The 20,487-nt window shown below is 42.3% G+C and overlaps 1 protein-coding gene across 1 annotated transcript in view; it reads left to right on the top strand.

Moving 5' to 3' along the window:
* LOC138593624 (TANK-binding kinase 1-binding protein 1-like) overlaps positions 1-17,224 on the top strand; it is a 34,790-nt gene extending 17,566 nt beyond the window's left edge. Inside the window, exons 6-9 of the mRNA XM_069664696.1 lie at positions 1,102-1,163; positions 9,233-9,348; positions 12,394-13,181; positions 14,722-17,224. Coding sequence (XP_069520797.1) covers positions 1,102-1,163; positions 9,233-9,348; positions 12,394-13,181; positions 14,722-14,850 — 1,095 coding nt within the window. The 3' untranslated portion in view covers positions 14,851-17,224. The remainder of the gene's footprint in view (positions 1-1,101; positions 1,164-9,232; positions 9,349-12,393; positions 13,182-14,721) is intronic.
* The last annotated feature ends 3,263 nt before the right edge of the window (positions 17,225-20,487 follow it).

The following is a 20,487-nucleotide window of genomic DNA, read 5'->3' on the forward strand; positions in this document are numbered from 1 at the left end:
ATGTCATACTTAAGGGATAGTTTGGGATTTAATGCTCTTATTTATTTTTGTGTTCAGAGATTGTACATGAAATATGAGGCTGCAAGTTATCTTAGCTTAGCGTAAAGACTGGATACAGGTGGAAACAGCTAGCCTCACTCTCTGCAAACTCAACTTACTTTTTATGGATGAAACAAACAAGATATTAAGTGTTAATTTGTGCGCTTTAAGCCGGGATCAGACTTCACGATGGTCACAGTGGCATAAAGTCGGGCCGTGTCTTGGTCGAGAGAGTGGCAACACTACAAGTATGACCCTGACCAATCATCGTTCACGACCCTGCGCGAGTGCATAGGTCATCGGGGAGGCGGGACAAGAAATTGTCAATCCTACATTTACGGGTCAGAGCACTCTGTCATCCTATTGGTCAACGTCAGGGAACACGTCGTAGGAGATGTCAAACTAGGCAGGAAAATACAACTACTTCTGGTTGGGGTGTCGTGGAGCGTCCCAGACGCAGCATCGCCATTCTTCGGTTATGTTACACTACACGTCTGGTCATAATACCCGACGTTCATAGTCGGGCCCAACCCTGGAAATTTGTCGGCCACGTGTAGTCTGATCCCGGCATTAGAGGAGGTAAAAGATTTTGTTACCTAGTCCAAACTGCACGCCTAGCTTAGCTAACTAGCCTCTAGCTCTGGGTTTATACTGTATGTACAGTGCACACACGAGAGGGTATCCATCTTTTCTTTTCACTGTCAGCACAAAAGAAAACGTAACATGTTTAACTGCTCTTCCAACAGCTGATTTCTGCCCATTAGAGCCACATTATCACATCGTACAAGTCACTGAAACAAGAATAAAAACAGTTATTTCTGGTAAACATTTGGAATAATTGGATGATAAAGCATTAAAAAAGTGCACATACATGCTCATAAACATGGGTACATTGTCTGCATCATAAATATCAATGACTACGACCCGTTTCCCCCCCGTGCACCTTTTCCCTGACGATGTTAACTTCAAACATGTTGTCTCGATGGGTTTCTGCTGTCAGATTTTGTCCAATATCCTCGCAGCACCTGCATGCTAATCTAATTTCACGCTCTACTTCTGCAGGAAATGACTTCTCCGTGCAAGCAGTGTGATGTGGAGTGGATAAAGAAGGTGGGAGACGAGCAGTAAGTGACCACAGACGATCTCTGGGCGGAGGGGAGAGGGGGAGGGAGGGGAGGAAATGAGGCGAGGAGGGGTGTCAGGAGGGACAGAAGTCTGGTGAGGGGAAAAGAACAAGAGGCTGAGAGCGAAAGCAGAAATGTGAACAAACAGCCGCTGCTCACCTGAATCTTTATCCTCCTGCCGTGACGACCTCTGGAGGCCTCATTAGAAAAAAGACGAGTTCTCCATCGCTGGGTTCAAACGCAGCATTAATTAAAGAGCACTATTACTTGTGCACAATGCTGCATTTACTATGTACACTACTATATGTTAACTCATCTGTACCATCATTCTTAGAGGAGGGAAGAGTTAAGAAGTAGAAATATTTTGGTACTGTACTTCTGAGGTGTCTGTATTTCACACAAACCTGAAGCGACATGGATGAAAGTGATCCAAACCAACATGGCCGACGAACCCGTCCAACTGATTCACACATTAAGGCAACTTTAATGATCGCTGTTTTCAATATATGTTTTTTATTTTATTTTATAGACTGTATAAAAAGATGGACGACATGACAGCTCCCTATAAGTGAAGCCAAACCCTCTCTATCGCCCCCTGCTGCCTGGCTGCAGTATAGGTCATAAAGCCCGCCTCCTCCATGTTAACAGATGGGACATGAGTCAAACTATAAAATCAAAATACACATCTCAAACATGGTTTCTGTCATTATAGTTAGTTCTTATCATGCTAATTTATGTTTTCTGACAAGTTTACTTTTAATTAGTTATTTGATGCTATAAAAAGGGGGTGTGGCCTCATGATTGACAGTTCTGTTGGCAAATGGGGCTCCTGCAGCGTTCTGTTCCCGAGTAGCAGAGCAGAGGAGGAACGGCGAGAGGAGACGTAACTAACACTAACACTACAGTCATTGAACTTTCCATTAGCGTGAATATCTGCTTCAGACCGACACAAGAAGCTGCTGCAGACTGAGCCCACCTGAGGGCTCCAACACGGCAAGGCCACAAGGTAAAGGTTTGTTTTGGAGTAGTGGAAGGGACGGGGTCGATACTGCGGCTCCACCAGGTGATCTCTACTGCACACACTCTGGATACAGATGAGAAGGATGGCTTCACTTTTGTACAACAAGAGGAGGAGGAGACGCGTCGTCCATCTTTATATAAAGTCACTGTTTTATTTAAAGTCAGAATTAAGTACATTCTTGTTTTCTGTGTTTTCTTTTGTTTTATGTGAAGTGAGAATGATTTAAGTTTAATAATCTCCCAGGTTTAGAGGAAGCTTTGCACAGCTGGTAGAAATCTCCAACTACAATTTCAGAGCCTTGACTTTTTTTTACTTTTACTGCAGTGAAGAGGTCGAATCAGTAATTCTACTTTGACCAGAATCCTTCAACACACAAAGAATCTGTCCTTGTGAGGTCTTTGTAAGTATTTGCTGAAGGGAGTTTGATTATACGTCAATCTGAGCAGTAGGGGGCAGTGTAAGCACAGTGAAGGACGCCTTCCTGCTTCCTCTTTTCTGTGTGTGTTTTTTTGGCCACCGTTTTGCATTCTCTCTTTTATTCTTCCACACCTGAAGCTACACAAAGCAGTCATGAGTTGTCAGGATGCCGTATTTCCCCTCCTCTCTTTGCCTGAAAGTCTTTAACTTCTTCAGAGGAAAGAAAGCCGCGTGTTTTCTTGTCCTCGTCGTCTTGCATGACTGTTTACAAGGTGTTAAATAAAAGAAGTGTAAACCACAGCAGGTTGGGCAGCTGCCTCCTACACAGCGAAACCCCAGAAGCGTTTCGATGGGGAGCAAACTGAAAGTAAACGGTGCGGCAGAGCAGAAGAGAGCTCTCTCTATGTGAGTGTGTGGTGATGATGCCTACTGCTTTTTCCAGACTTCGGTCACCTTTTGGTTTTACTCAACAATATCACTCACTCCCACTGCAAACCGACAGAGCCCTTCCTCTGCTTCCTGCTGCTTTTTCTTGTAATTGGCTCATTTAGTATAAACTGCACAGATTGATGTGGAAGATTTTTGTTGTGCATGTGCCGTGTGGAGCGTATTAACATGCCGCCTTTGCACTAATAATCATCAGCAGGTTGTAGTCTGAAGGAGAGCGTGTTCGGGGAAATTGGTGTTATTTAAAATTGTCAATAAATGAGTTTCACTGTGAAGCTTCTGCAGTGGGCTGAAATTGTTGATAGCAGCAGTTGAATTGATGACTTCATGAAGCCTTCACCTTTTAAAAGCAGAACAGATTGAATTTAATCTTCCACCAGTCACGCAGCACTCTGCTCTTTGTGATGTTTTGTAAGTGCAGTGTTGCAGAGAAGTATTCAGATTGTAGTTTAATCACATTTTGCAGTCGCTTGCTTGAAGTTTAACTCCATTCATGTTAGCGAAGAGGTTTCTTTTTTGCCTCCTTTTGTGTCGATAACGATTAAAGATGCAAACTTTTGACCGAAGAAGAAAAGGAAGATGGTTGTTAAAGGGATAGTTAATTTTTTTTATGATGTCTGTGTTCGCCCTCTCTCTGTCAGCACGTCCAAAGTTTTCCTCTTTTATTCTGTTTCACAAAAGTGGCTCTACTGTGAACGTGCACAGTAAAACAGTTATAAAAAATAGTGCTATAGAAAAGAGCTGTCTGACAGCGAGGGGAAGAGGTACACATCCATCCATCCATCCATTATCTATACCAGGATCTATATTCAGCGTCACAGAGGGCTGGAGCCTAACCCGCGAGAGGCGAGGTCACACCTGGACTAATCACCAGCCAATCACAGGGCAATCATACATATAAAGGAATTCATACACGCACTCACTTTAGAGTCACATTTAGAGTCACCAGTGAACCTAACAAGCATGTCTTTGGACTGTGGGAGGAAGCCGGAGACCCCTGAGGGAACCCACGCATGCACGGGGAGAACATGCAAACTCCACACAGGAAGGCCCACTTCCCTCTCGAACCAGAAACCTTCTAGCTGTGAGGCAGCGCTAAGTACCTCATAAAATTCAACTATCCCTTTAAATATGTTTCCTTACTTTTTTAATTGATGTCAGATAATATAAAAAGATTTAGTCACAACAAAAATCAAACATTCCTGTCAGTTTTCTCGCCGTGAAAAGCCCCGATTTTGTCTCGGAGGAGGATTTTGGAATAGTTTTTTACTTTAGGATTTTGTCAACAAATGTTTTTGCATAAATTATTCCATCTTTTTAAGAAGTTTTCTGCAAGGCTGACAGACAAAATATACTCTGGTTTCTGGCAGGCAGGTGTCGGACTGATGGACATTGTGCATAAAACTAAAGCTCATCAGTCTTTAAACTCATGAACAGTGGGGTATTATATTTCCTTTGGTTTAAACGAACCGTGGAAAGGTTGGCAGTTGGCATGTACTTATCTTTAGATCGTCCTTGCTGTGGTTACATTCACCTTTAAACTAGTTTCCCCTTCACTGTGAAATAGTTTGTACCACCCCTCACATTTTTCATGACTGATTTTTAGATTTCCTCACTCGTTACTAATGAGACGCAAACACGCTGCCCTCGCCAACCACAAGGCTGCAGCCACCTGGCAGAGCAGCCACCCCCTCACCTCCACCCTGCAGCGCTCAGAGCCACTGACTGACTAATCCTGGGCAGCTTTCAGAAGAGTGAGAGCTGTTTCCAATAAATCACGACATGATGGTTTGAAGTTGAAGTGGAATTCACGTTTATTCATTCAGCCAAAAAAATAATGAATGATGTGTTTGAAGATTTCATTCTGCCTGGATTTTAAAACCACAACATCCAGCTTCTGTACAAAGGTTTATTTATTTGTTAGGTATTTTTAGTGGATATTTAGAGAAATAAATTATACATTTGTATTGACAAATATCGTTATGAGCTTTTCTACCTGGTGTCTGCTGCATTGCTGCTTGGTGTGAGAACTTTGTTTGACACCTTTCTGTGTGTTTGGTTCAAAGTGCTTCATGCATACAGGAGTAATGTGTGACACAGTTTGACATGCAGAGTGTGAAAAGCCCCCAAAGTTTAACACCCGCCCCTCTGTGAAGCCCGAAACATGCAACCAAGAAGTTCAGTTTGTCCGTTTCTTTATGACCATCTTGTTTTTCCCAGAAAGCACGACCGCACAGTGACGAGCTTCAGAAGAATATTCATTATCAACCGGTCGTGCTGGCCGCGGTTTTTAAAGTGTTAGTTCCCCTGCGAGGCCGCTCCTTTAATGTGAGCGAGCTCCACGTTTAAAAAAGAACTTGTATTATTTGTGTGTTAACAAACAAAGACGAGCCGAGCTCTCTCAGGCCACCGCAGCGAGGACTCTTACTTTGAAATGTCTGATCTGATCAGGGGTCAGATTTCAGCCCACACTCCTTTTGCTTCATCTCTCCCACACATATACACTCACATATATATAAAAATATATATACTCTTGTACCTGATCGATTCGGCGTCACAAAGCTCTCATCAATGCTGCCCCGGCTTCATCACACCCCTCCTACGCACCGTGCTGCACATCGTACAGTACGAACATGCACACATCAAGCAGGCAGAAAATAAAGCAGCAGTATGCTGACAAAGTATTTTTAGACAAAAACAAACAGAGGAACTGATTTCACACACTTTGTGAAACAGGTTGTGTTTGGTGTTCACACATCTGCTCTACTACGTGGCACGGTGAGGAAAGGTGTCATGGCGCGACCTGACCAGATTGCCAAAAGTCAGTCACAAAAACAAAAAGTGAGACAGTGCACGTGTGACAAAGGAAGAGGCGCATGATTCTAAAAGAGACAAGAAATCCAGCTTACATTTCGAAAGCCAGAAGACGACACAGAGATGAGATTAAGCTGAGGAGAGGAGGAGGATAAATCACATTTTATTAATAATACGCTGCACGCTCCGCCCACCATGCCAGTAAGTAATGATTGTTATTTTCCGACTAAATGTTTCTACATGTTTGCAGATGGTTGCCCCTCTAACAGGGAGTCCCTGCATTCAGAACAGATTATCCTGAATCATTTCAGATTTATTTCCACCACAAAGGCAAGGAGGGGGATGAGAGGGGGTTTGATACCCCACTCTGTGTGAGTCACAGCAGGTTGGTGGAAAACAAGGTGGGCCAGTCACAAAAATAAGCCAACCAATCAGAGGAAGTTATGACTAATTTTCTGTTTTTTTGTGACTTTTGAATTCTTTGAAACGTGCTGCTTTATTTTAAATTAGTTTGATAAATCCTGGTTAAAAAAACATCTTTGCTGATCTGTGTAAAATGTAAAGAGGCGCAGAGCGAGGTTGTAGGTGTAAAATAAATCTGCTGAAATTAGAACAAGAATTATGCAGTGTTTGTCTTGTTAGTAGGAGTACACACAAGTGGGACGACTGAATGAAGTGTGCCGGGCTGCAGGGGAACATATTTACATTCACTGTGTTTTATTTGCCGTGCTGGCTGCATGCAGACGTTTTTTAATCTTAGTATAGTTGTTTTCGCTGGTGCTGCATGGCAATGCGTTGCAGTGGAAGTTCATACCTCTACCTATACATGCCGTTGATTTCCACAGGATATGCATAAATGTTTGTCTGTCATTATTTTATCTGTCGCGATCTGCATGGAGGAATGTGCAGAGTCAAAAACTCGTCATCGTGAGGTCAAAGAGGATCTTTATCAGAGTTGGCTGGCAACAATCTGGCATCTTGCGTGCAACAAATGTTCTGTACCAACATTTCTGCTCAGAGGGCATTTTATTTTTTAACTTAAATAAAGTTAAAAAAGTGATGACAGATTGTCAAACGAACACAACTCTGGTATAACTTCTTAAAAAACAGAAGAAGATTCATTTTAAAGCACATTACAAAGTTCTTGACAAAATTCACAAAACATGCAAAAACAAGGAAGCAAAATTAAGTTTCTTTTTTGGCCTTTTTATGTCCCCATTTAAGCGAGAGGACAGTGGATAGTGTTGGAAACAGGGGAAGACAGAGTGGGGACGACACGCGGCGAAGGGCCGAGGGCAGGAGCCGAACCTTGGGTCGCTACAACGAGGACCGCAGCCGCTGCACACCGGCCGCTGATTCAACTGCTGAGCTTAACCGGCGCCCAGATGAAGCATTTTAAACAGTTTAAACATCCTCTGGAAGAGATGGCTACACATATGCTTTGCACAAGTAGAAGTACAGACACGTGTAATAAACAAAAAGTACTAGCATACAGATTTTACTGAGGTAAAAAGTGAAAAGGTGCAGGCTTTGAAATGTACTCACAGTAAGTGTCCCTTTGAAGGACATTTCTACCGGCTGTTTTTGTGCAAAGCTACCTGAACCTCGCCTAATATTTAGGAGACTTTGTTTTTCAAATCAGTTGGATGATGAAAGTCTTCCTGCTCTGAGTCTATCTGCAACGTTGTCGGCCATGTTGGCTTGGGTCACATCTACTTCTCGCTCTGTGTCACAGACGCCTCTTCTCTGCAGTCGAGCTTCCCTCTCTTTTCTGTTTTGTCTTTATACATTTTTTAACCTTGCTTTGCTTAAGTTAAGTCTGTCATACTTTATTCATTCATGCATACGTCAGGGAAGCATCTATTCTATGTGTTACTGTCCATCCTATTAGATTGAAATCGATCTTGAGCGTGCAATGATGCAAAATAAAAATTTTCCCATCCCATGCATTGAGGCTAAAAAACAAACCTGTTATGGGAACAAAAGGTGCTGAAATAACAGATACAAAGTTGTAGTAGAGTACAGACACCTCTCTGTATGTTACTTTCCACCTCTGGTTGCAGCCCTGAAAGCTTCACTTGTTGTGACATTTATGAAACTTATCATAACTTACTCGTCTTTATTCCAGAAATAACTCCCTGTGACATTAAGCTGATTATCTGTACAGATTTCAGGTTAGATTTCAAGGTTTCCCGTCTCGCCTATCTTACAGTAAACAGTGTTATCTCACACTGTCAGTCCTGATCTGAAATGTACTCATTCCAGCACTGAGGAGTTTATAAAAATTGGTTAGACATTTAAGATAAGCTGCGTGTTATCAGATTTGAGGGCAGCAGTGACTAACTATTGATGTATGTCTGCCCTCCACCATAATGTAACCTAACCTATCTGAACCAGTCTGCTTTTAACCACACACGGAATCTCTCTTTACCCTGTGTAGGCTTACTAATAGATACTTAGTGATGCACAGTAAGAGATCACCCCTTATATCTGTGCGTGTGTCACGTCTGCCTCACAGTAATTCATGAAGTGGGATTTAGATAAAGTTAAGGATTTGAGTCAGCTCGTTAAACGATCACCCTTGTTTATGGCTCTTGAAACAGAGTTGCTCCGTCAGCGCGGCCCCAAAGAGAGTCATGACACATCTTGCATGAAATGGTGCGATTTCATGCTCTTCAATTATGCGCCGTGACTTGCACTCTAAAAATAAAAAGCCTCTCAATTAGGAGCCTGATTAGTGAGGCTGCAGAGCTCATTCACTTTAAAGAGGAGATGCAGATCAGCAACATCTAAATATGAAGAAAGCCTTTTTTTAAAGGGGGGGGGTATGATGCTAATTTCAAGCTTCACTCTGTGATACCTGAGGAGAAGCTTAGCATAATTTACAGTAAAAAAAAAATCCTAATTTTTCTCACACTGGTGCTCTGTGCAGGCCCTCATACAGCCGCTAAGTCAGCTCTGTCCCTTTAAGAAACCCCGCCCCCTACAAGCTCGCTTTCTTCTGATTGGCCACCTCTCCAAAGCCTGCTGAGGCTGCACGTTGTGACATCACAAAGTGCAGCGTGTAGAAAAACCTGTGTGAAACCTGGCCATCACAGCAGCCTGCAGACTGAGGGGATATATACATACTTTCGCTTACAGATTTGAAACTTCACCCACGTTTAGTCTGAACATTCGACATTGTAACATTACATATACGTCTTCAAATTTGAAACAGTATAATACCCCCTCTTTAACTTCTATTGATGGTGTACTTTATGAGGATTAAACAGTGTTTGTGTGTAGTTGTAGTGCATTAACTTTCATCAAACATTGTAATATTCTGTTAAGAGCATTAACCTCCATCAAACATATCTTCTCCTTCCTGCAGGGTGAACTTGGCTCTGGCCTACACAGAGCTGACAGAGGAGCTGGGACGCCTCCAAGCTCTGAGCTCCAAGCAGACGGAGATCCTGAGGAAAGCCTCACAGGAGCAGGCCAGTCCAGGTAAGCATCTATGGAAGTCATGTTAAACACTGTGTATTTAAAAAAATATATATAAAGATCTGCACACCAGGAAGCTCCCGTAAAGGATTTTACTGACACATGAGATGATTTTTTGAATATGTAGTATAATTTGAATATAATAAAAAAAAAATCATACAAAAAGTATTGCACACAAAAAAACAAATAAATTAAAAAAATGTACCCTGAGAAAAATCAATAAGTCGAACACGAACCACAAAAGCATAAATGTCAATATCAACACATTTTCATAAACACAACTGTGACGAACAGCAGTGTATGATGTGTAGACAAAGAATACGTAGAAATATGTATAAAGAAATATATAACTATTTACATGACGATCTAGCTGTAGTTCTGTAAGCACTGTATATGTCACCAACAATAATTGAACAGTGTAAAAAGTAGTGTTTTTGGAGTATGCTAGAGGGTCGAGGTTGGGTGTGATGCGAGGAGAACGAGGAGAAGAATGGGGTTATGGGGGGCGGGTATTGAGAACTGAGATGAAAACGTGAGAGGGGGTTAGCCAGCCTTTTCTATACGAGCAGGTCATTGCATTAGGGAGGCGGTGGTATAAGAGCTGACAATCACAGGGAGGCGTGGTCCTGTTCCTGAACCTACGTTATAATAACTTTATAAAAAGTGTTATATTCAGGGTAACAGTTCCCAAGTGAGGGAGGAAGTATGTGACAGCAGCACATCACTGTAAACAAATACTTAATTACAAGCAGGTCCTGCATTCAAAACGATACTTCGGTGAAAGTATGCAAGAACACACATGAAGGTACCAAACGCAGAAAAATGGCCCCTGTGAGAGATACACTGCTGCGTGATTAAAGTATCATTGCTGATGCATGCATGTTTACGTGCAGTCTTAGAAGTAGGAATAGTAGTTTAATTCATTCTTAACAATTAGCTAAAATAAATGCACATATAAATAAAGAAGTTAAATTTAACTTTAACAGGAAAACAAAAATGTATATAAAGCTTTTGATACCTACACTTTTTTTATATAATATATACTAAATGGTAACCCCTTCAGGCTTTAGTTGTTGGAGGTAGAGCAAATTTTAACCACTTAACATAACTGTCAGTTTAATCTATGACGCAACAAATTTTAACATCTCATCAAATTGTGTAAAATTGTATTTTTTAAGTGACTAATGATTGTAGCTATTGGAGTTAAAAACTATTTATTTCCCTCCAATATGCAAAATGAAGTGTAGTGTAAGTACGATGAAGAAGAATACAATCTAAATACTTAACTAAAGTCTAAGTGTCTCAAATTTCAGGCCTGTATTTGCTTACAAAACGTATACTTGCTGGAAGGGAAGCGTTCAGTTTTAAAATTAAAATTCAGTTTTCTTAGATTGAATCTGTACTTTATCAAATTAAATGTCATGTAAATAAAAGAAAAAGAAAAAGGGTTTCTCGTTATGATTTGTTCCTTCAGTTTTCTCACGTTAAAGTCAAAGAGAGAAACCAAACATAGACATGTCATTGAGTACAACTTACAGGTGCTAAACAGTTGCAACACCTCTCTCTCTTCCTGCACACAAACACTCACGTTGCTCATGTCTCACAACTGTGCATCTACTACACATCTACCACAAACCAAGAGGCATCACATGCTACGTCTTCACCGAGCTGTGGATAGTTAAATGGAAAAATGATGCTGCTTGAATCCATGAATAACGACACATTTTTTATACAGCTGACGGTGGGGAAAATAAAGAAAACCCCAAACTAATTCTAACTAAGGTCATGCTGTGTAACAATTATATAAAAATGTGACTTGAGCGGCACCTCTGTTGAATCATTGAAGTCGTTGACGTGATGATTCCCTCTTTACTGTCTTTAACAACAAACAAATACTTTACGTTAATAGTTTAAATAATCAGGGAATTTGTGTGGAGTCATAAAAAGCCTCCTGGGTGTTATTCTGTGAGATTGAGCGTGCACTAAATAGCCTTCTTTCTCCTGATTCCGAGACTCAGAGAGCTCTTCACAGCACAAACACCCCCTCCCCTTTAACACCTCAAGCAACCGGCCTTAAGTGGAGTTTCCTCTTTGAAATGGGAAGTGGAGCTGAAGCGGTGACTGACTCATCAACATATCTCGCAATTACACGAAACAGTACGACTGTACATGTGCAGATCTCAATCTTTTTATGAGTACAAAGAGGAACATGCTTTTCTGTTAACAGAATATCATGCTGACACGCCTGAAGGGAGGTTTGTTTTGTAAAAAGTGCCACAAACCTCTTGTTTCAAATTGAGTATCAGTTAAATGTCAAATAATGAAAGAACAATCCGTCATATTTCAGAATAATACGAGTGACATTTTCTCCTGCTTGTACTGGAAATGTCAACAGCTAGATTGATGTGGCTGCTGTTTCTGTACTAAAGTGTTGTGATGTATTCCCTCCAAGTACAATACATGACCAAAAGTACGTGGACAGCTGAAAAATACACCCATGTACAATTGTTCAGTCAGAGGTGCCAGTTAGCCTAGCTTGGAGTTAGCATTCCATTTAAACCAAGGGGTTGCGTTCAAGGCTGTGCAGGCCAATCAAGTTTTCCTCAATCTTCTAAACCATCAGCGATTGTTTAATGACGATAAAGCCTCTGGGAGAACTTTTCAGGGATTCCAGTCTAGCTGGCGGTTAGCAGACTTCCAGCCAAGACTTCCTGTTACATGCACTTCAAATTGTTTTCACCCGACAAGCAACTTCAGAAGCAGTTTGGAGACTAAAAATTGAGCTATTGTGACTAAAAACAGAACCCAGAACGCTAAGGACACTTCCTTTCATATTCTGCATTCAGAATATTTAAGTTCTTCCAAACCAAACCTGTTAGCCATCGCCTACATACCACTGATTTTGCACATCACGAAACTTTCATGTCAAAACAGGAAAGGGTTTTTCACAAACTGGAAAAAACTGTGGTCTTAGGTGAATCATAACACCAAAAGTATACAAAAAATATGGTGGAGTAAAACTTGTTGGTTTTTCTTCTGTTCTTTCAGTCCAGCGTCACTCTCCCATCCACCACCAGCGTCACTCTCCAGTGTCTCAGCGCCACTCGCCCATCTCACAGCGCCATTCTCCGGTTCCACCTCCAACTCACCACTCCCCAATCCAACAGAGACGCTCCCCCGTGCTGCAGCGCCTCTCCCCGGACATGCACCGCCGCTCGCCCCTGCTGGACGTCAACGATGGACCGGCCTCTTACTCCTGCAGGCCGCCGAGCCAGCATCTGAGGGCCAGCTTCCAGGGCCGCCGCAGTTACTCAGAGGTTGCCGACCCCTCTGCTTACCAGTGCCCGCCCCGGTTCTCTCTGGACCCTGTCTCCACCCTGCCTAAGCCCCGCCCCTACATTGATGGCTACTCAAAACAGCAGTCCCAACACATAGGCTCTCCTCACGCTGGACTGCAGCACAGAGGCTCCCCATCTTCCCATCAAGGTGGTGGAGGAGGAGACGGGGGCCATGGGGAGAGCTCCATGCGCCACTCAAGAGAGATGCCATTCCCTCTATCTGAGGTAGCCCACCTGCATTTTGAGCCCCCACCTCCTTCTACACCAGCTCCCCAGCCTCCACAGTCCTCTGAAGACGAGGAGGAGTGGACCTGCCCGCATCCCATCAGCCCACCACGGACGCTTGGCGTGCTCTCGTCTGCAGTGCCAAGCGGCGTCATGAGGGGCCCAGCGTCCTGCTCGGCCTTCCCCATCCCTCAGAGGTCCAACACCCTCACCTGCCACCCACACCCGGGGTACATGTCAGCAGAACACGCTCAGTCCTGGCCTTCAATTAATGTGAGTTAAACAACATTGTGACTACTACAAGGTTGCCGTGTGCCATGCTTCTACAAACGAGGGTCCTATGTTCCCAGCATCCTTCATTCCTTAGTTTGACATCTGTGCTTTCCAAGAGACCTATGTTGCCAGGATCTTACATTCCCAGCATTCTTCATTCCTTAGTTCTACATCAGTTCTCTCCCAGGGTCCTATGTTCCCAATGGCCTATGTTTCCAAGCTCTATATATTTGCTTTCCCAGGGTCCTATACTACCAGTGTTTTCTGCTCCTTTGTTCTACATAAGTGCTCTCCCAGGGTCCTATCATCCCAAAGTCCTATGTTCCTCGGGTCTTCTGTTTCCCAGTTCTACATTTGTGCTCTCCAAGGGTCCTTTGTAGGTTTCTATAGTCCTATATTCCCAACTTCCATATGTTGTATGATGTTCCTGTGTCTCTGTTTCTGAAGTCCTACATTTCAAGAGAACAATTTTCCAAGCTCTACACATGTGCTCTCCCAGAGACCTATGTTGCCAGGATCTTATATTCCCAGCATCCTTTATTCCCTAGTTCTACATCAGTTGTTTCCAAGCTCTCTATATATTTGCTGTTCCCTAGATCTAAGTGCTCTCCCACGGTCCTATCATCCCAAAGTCCTATGTTCCTAGGGTCTTCTGTTTCCCAGTTCTTAGGACCCTGGAAATCTAGGACACTAGGAACTAGGATGTTCCCAAATTCTATATATGCTGGTCAATGTTTCTAAGATCCTAGATTCCTAGAGACCTATTTTCCCACTTCTACATATGTGCTCTCCTAGAGACCAATGTTTCCAGAATCTTTTGTGCCCTTTTTCTACATACGAGTGCCCCAGAGTTTATATTCCTAAGGTCCTATGTTTCCGGGGTTGATATGTTCCCCAGTTCTACATTTGTACCTTCCCTTGGTCCTGTGTTCCCTAGCTCTAAATCTGTGCTCTATGTTCCACAGGTGCTATGTTACCGAGTTAAATATTCTGTTAACACACATTTATACTCCTATGGTGTTGGGGTTTAATCCCGAACCCTTACTCTAAACCTGGTCACATAGCACCTTGGGAACATAGATCCATTCTTGTGTACTTATTTTAAACTAAACATAATGTTTACCTTATTTTAATGAAGTAGTTTTGGCCCCAAAGCTAAACCTCAACTTTTAGCTTTTGTCACTTTAAATAAATATTTATTCTGCCAAAAGGGCAGTCAGATCAGAAAATGAGAATAAGCATATTTTCCAGGAACTGTAGAACTTTCCCTCTTTTGTTCTCTCTGTAAATTTTACTGTATTACACAATGAATCAGAACAGTTTTGAGAGTTTCCACCTGATTTACAACTAGTCTGTCAATTTGAATGCAAAAACTTGCGTAAGTCTGAAGAGCTCACTCACCAAGTAGTGGTGTAATTCTGCTTCCTCCCACAGGATGACTAATACAATCCAGTGAACTGAGTAAGCTCAGGACCACATGTAATTTCCATCATGTCTAACCACACATGTACCTGTGTTTATCTGTGTTTTTGCTCTGCAGCTCTGGATGGAGACCGAGGAGAGCGACATGCGGAGCTGCCCTCTCTGCCAGCTGATATTCCCCATCGGTTACCCTGATGACGCGCTCATCAAGCACATTGACTCCCACCTGGAGAACAGCAAGATCTGATTGCCATGGCAGCCAGCCCGCACACATCTGCGCTCTCCTCTTATAGATTATGTAAGAGACTGGCAGAGCCGGCCTGAGGCAAAGTCACAACGTAGAATCACAGGCGATCCATTTAGGGTGCGAACCAGCTAGATATATCTGTCTGTAGGGATGCAAAATGGCTGCAGGAGCCTGTTAAATTTAGGAAGCACTTAAACACGAGTCTGACTTAGATTTGTGAGCAAGGGTCTTTTTACTGATTGCCCTAAAGACAGCTTTGCCTGTATAATGATGGCTCTGGTTGCTGCTGTTTTGTTACGAGTGTTGTTGTGTGGTTTCAGGCAGTTTCAGGTGTCGTGTTGTTTTTCGCTTCACAGTGTAGTACACTTTGATTTAGCAAAGTAAGCCAAAGACGAGGGACGAGAGGCAGGCACAAAGGTTCAGGGGCTCTGCATGTCGAGTTATTTCCAGTGTTTGTCAGGAATTGATCAGGGAGATCTGAGGCGTCTTTTTTTTCTTACCACTTAGCTTTAAACACTGTACACCTGCTTGGACATTTTCTATTTTCACACACAAACTAGGATATTTTGCAGAGGATTTTGTGCCGAGGAGGCTTATTGAAATGTGACGGATATTTTTAGTTAAAGAGAAATGAAACTGTGAAGGGATTCTGATTGCTTTTTGTTCAGGGTTTGATGCCAGTTCACTTAAACAAGAAAGTACACAACCATGGCAGTTTCGAAAGAATAAAAAAGCATTCCAGTCTCGCATTTCACTTCAAACCAACCGACGAGCTGGGGAACATGAATGTGAAAGTATGCTTGGATGAGCGTGAAGGTGGTTTTACCCAAACAGAGTTATGTTGATGCCCTGCAGGGCGGGGCACTGATGTTGATGCATCTTCTCACAAACGGAGGGAACTTTATTTTCTTTTCTTTTTTAATTAAACCTTTTTGCTTGCGGCCTGTTCAAAAAAATCTAAGTATCTTAGCACTTTAAGTTAGCTTAGCCTATACAATGTATCAGTTTTCAGTCCCCATATATATTTTCCTTGATAATTTACTATTTATATTGTCGATCTGTAAGGCAAAAAATATGGAGATATATTTTTGCAAATGTAAACGCACCACATGTCTCATGTCGGTGTGTCTCCCTTGTGCTTGTACACTGATGTATATACAGGAGCTGGAGATTCTTTCTGTACAAAGACTTTAAATCATCACCTGGGATTCCCCTCGGTCTTCCTAAAGATCTGACTTTTAACACAGTTTGATGTCACGACTGCCCAGACCACCCAACAAAAAAACAACAAAAAAGAGATCACACACAGCTGGCTGCACGAGACGAAGACCTGCGCTGAGGAAGAAGCGGCAGGCTTTTTAGCGAACTGTATTTCTACCACGGAGATCCGACACCAGAAACATCTCAGCAAAGTTACCTCTGCAGGGTTCCAGCAAAGACAATACTCTTCTTTTGATACATGGGTTTAGTTTTTATCAAACGTGGAATCTTTAAGATCTGCTTGTAATTCTTTTTAAAAGGTAAAAAACACAAAGTTACACTGATGTCAGCTAATCTGAGGCTTTCAGTTACATGTGCAGTTTCTAATGTCGGGGACGTCCCTACACAACCACCCATGCATTCAAACAGGTCTGAAGTTACTGAAGAGATTAAAAACGGTAGATGAGAGCACATAGGGCAGCGATTGTGGCGGCAGGAGGATGTAGGATATGATGCAGGTTTCAAGTCCTTGCGTCAGTCAACATCCACCCACCTGAAGTACTCTTGAGCAAAACACTGAATCACTACACGCTATGGAGGCTTTGCTCCACGCAAGGTTTTTCCTCTGAAGGTTTATAGCTAATTTCATTTTAAAAAGGCATCGAGATTAAAGGATAACTTGGTTCATTACAACTTGGACCTTTTTTTAGTGGCTGTGGAGACTTGTTCTATTGGCAGTGATAACGTTGTACTCACCGAGCTGATTGCTGAGATCTGGGAAAGCGCTAAACACCGCTAGCTATAAAACTGCTAACATGCTAGCGTTAGCAAGGAACTTCAAATTTTTCTCTATTTTGTTTAAACTTTGCCTTTTTTCTCGCCATTATACATCATTTTGTTCAAGAAAATAATATTGATTTAGGAGAATAAATCTCTCCAAGTTGTTTACAAGCTTGTTCGCTAATTAGCCTAGCTTTGTCACAAACTCACAGTTTATTTAAAAGGACGTTTTAGTACCATCGTACCATCCTTTCTTATGCTGCGTTCCAGACAACTGGGAACTCGAGCTTCCTAGTAGAAATTTCCAACTTTCCCTGTTGAAGTCGGGGTAGATTAATCTGCTCCGAGTTTACTCGTAGGATTTTGAATGGCAGTCCATAGCAATTTTTCTAGTCGGAGGTCGGACATCTCTACTGGGAAGTTCTCAATTCCCAGTTGTCTTGAACGCAGCATTATAATTGCTCTTATTTAGAGCAGTTTTTTTGTCTCCCATTGGGAAGGTTAAAGAAAATATAAGCTAATATAGCTTTCTCAATTTTAGATACTCTGGCTTTCCGTTCCCTCAAAGATGGTTCTATCTTGAAGCTAACCCTAGATTAGCATAACTCTCGCACATGTTGAATTGCTGGTGGCCGTTGTTTGCAAACCATGTGAAACCAAAATGCAAACAATTTATCCCTCAATCTTACCGTGTAGATTTGGTGTCTAATTATAACCAAACCGTGACTGTTTCCCATCAATGACCACATGTTGTATAACCGTCGCAGTTTGAATCATTTAGGCACCCATAGTCCATGGTTAGGTTCAGGAGAAGGTCATGGTTTCCGCCAATAGTATGTATAATTGTACGAGTTTGGTTTCACATTGACTCTAAAAGTCTAACAGTTAACCCATTCATCCATCACAACCTTTCCTTGCTTGGTCTTTATTGTTATTTATAAGCGTACACAATAACAAACAGTGTCGAAACAACATGAACACATTTCTGGAGAGTTTTGCACATCGAGGGTAACCACATAAATCTCAAAAGGTCAGATGTCTAGAAGGTTAAATCTTTGATCATACTCTTTCAATGAAGCAATTACTGTATTGGTCCGAATATAAGACGTGGTTTTTTCCTTGATGTTCATCTGAAAAAGTCGGGCTGTCTTAAATTTCGGGGTCTAGACTTTTAAATGCCATATACGTTCACAACAGTAGACAGCGCAACTTACCTGTAAAGCGAGTGTGCCCCTCATGACTGAGGCCACCTGTCACTCACAACTACAGAGCCAGGAGGGGGGTGAAAGGTGGAGAGACACAGTGATCGTCCGTAACAAAGTGGCTCGAAAGTCGGTCAAGTTAACCAACAACTGAGGCGGAGTTATGAAGCCAATTTTAAGATCATTGTTATCAATGCAGCAGAGTTATTAAACAACTGTGAAGCAGCCAAGAAATAAGGTTTCACAGCGCGTAATGTCTGTAGACGGTGAGGCCAAAAAGACCATCTTAAAAATGCTAACAGTCTTAGCTAACAGATGCTAACAGAGAAAATCATACCATTTTTTTAATTGAACTTATATGTGACTATTTAAAGATGGAGTACTGCACTTACAAAGTGTAGCCTCAGCAGGCTTCGGAGAGCTGGCCAATCAGAGGACAGCGGGCTTGTGGGGGCGGGGTTTCTTAAGGGGACAGAGCTGAGTCATTTCAGGCAGAAGCTGTATGAGGGTACTCCACAGGTATCACAGGGTGAAATATGAAGCTTGAAATTAGCATAATACCCCCGATTAATGCTGGATTGAAATTTTGAAAGGCATTTTATGTCAGGCCAGGGAGCTCGCTAAACTACACTTCCTCAATCTAGGACGCCTGCCTCCGATGTACTGTCTCGTTCAAAGTTGTCAGGTTTGAAATGTAGACTGCAGATCTGAAGAGTTTTTAGACGATCCACCGGTATATTCTCGTCGTATTTCGGATTCTGTTCTGAGCCGTTGCCTGCAGAGAAAACGGGAGTATTTCACTCCAGTGTCTCTCGCTGGGCCGTTCTTTTCAGAGGGGGGGGCGCAATGCACGCTGGGTGTTGTAGGAATATAGAATGGGCGAAACCACGAGCTGTTTGTACAACTTTCTCTGCAGCTATGGAGCCAATTTCAAATATTATTGCTTCTATCGATTACAGAGAAAACCAGATTTTACTGACGGTGGCTTTTTCGCTCCTTTAAATATGAGAACTTAATGTAAAACAAAAAACAAGATTTATTGAAAAGTGGGCGTCGTCCTATAATCAGGGTCGTCTTATATTTGGACCAATACAGTAGTTCGAAACGTGTGTCATAAAATCAGGACTTTCTGATAGACACTAAAAGTCAAAGGGCTTGTTCAGTCACAGTCTGAGTGGAGGAGCAAAGCCTCTCCTCTGCACTGCTAGTACCTGAGTGGAGTTATCACCACCTCTTGTTTTTAATGTTGTTTGCATCATCGCCTGGTGAAACAGAAAGTGTATTGAGAGACGAGCTCTGCCTCATCCTGTGGCTGAAATCTAAAAAAGCACCTACCACCTTCGCAAACCAATTCCTGTGGAAACCCTCAGAGCTACCCTGAATTTCACAAGAAACGGAGGCAAAGTTCAAGTAAAAGTCTGAATTGTTTGCGCCAACTTTACTTGAATTCCTTATAATCTGTCAGACCCTCCTGCTTGTGTTTCCTCCCAGAGAATTCAGCTATCACCTCGGTGGTTATGATGTTAGTAAGCCAAATTAAAATAAACCAGACTTCCTTTGAAGAACAAACATCCTGAGGTGTACGATAAGGCATTTACGAAGATACTTGACCATTAACTCGAAGAGGGCTTTAATGACTCCCAATTATTCTACACTGTATGTATGTTCCTATATGATTCTGTGTAAAAATATTTAAAGTGTGTACAGACAGGTATTTTGCAAGTATGTCAAGCTAATGCAACATGTACTCTATTATCCAACAACTTCAAATTGGAGTGTCTGTAAATCAGTATATATAATCGTAGCCACCACCACTCTAAATATGAAATATACTCAAGTTATACACAAATACTACCCTGACAGCGCTCCTCTTTTACTCACTACGTAGTGGTTTGTCCTCTAGTCAACTAATACCGACTGTAGACGCAGCCCGCAGACACGAAGCTGTTTGTTTTAAGCTGCGGGACGTTTGACAGAGAGCACTTTGAGGTTTTTAAAACACAAAATGATCCGTACTGATGTTACGACCACGAGTACACGAAAGAAGAATCTAAAGTACACGTATGTCTGAAGGTTTCAGTCATTCAAAAAGACATTTTATTTATTCCCTACAGTTATTTTTCTGTTCTGATGTATCGTGCAGTAAAGCAAAGATGTGCATATATACTGATGACGATGTAGTGTTGCATCATAAACTCCCCAGCGTCAGAAAAAGGGAAAACCACAGGCTGCATTTGGAAACTTTTAAATCGATATAATCTGATTTGAATTCATAGTTTTTCTCACTTGCTTTGGCACATGACCAACGACTGTACATAAAGATGCACGACGCGTCTCCACCTCCTCTCGGAGCGGGGTTGCATATTTGTACCCAGAGTGTGTGCAGTAGAGATCGGCTGGTGGAGCCGCAGTGTCGACGTCCCGCCCCTTCCTCTACTCCAAAACACACCTTTAC

Source organism: Semicossyphus pulcher, unplaced genomic scaffold (genome assembly GCF_022749685.1).
Source record: "Semicossyphus pulcher isolate SPU_LCO1_2020_fin unplaced genomic scaffold, fSemPul1.0.p SCAF_16, whole genome shotgun sequence".
Lineage (NCBI taxonomy): Eukaryota > Metazoa > Chordata > Actinopteri > Labriformes > Labridae > Semicossyphus > Semicossyphus pulcher.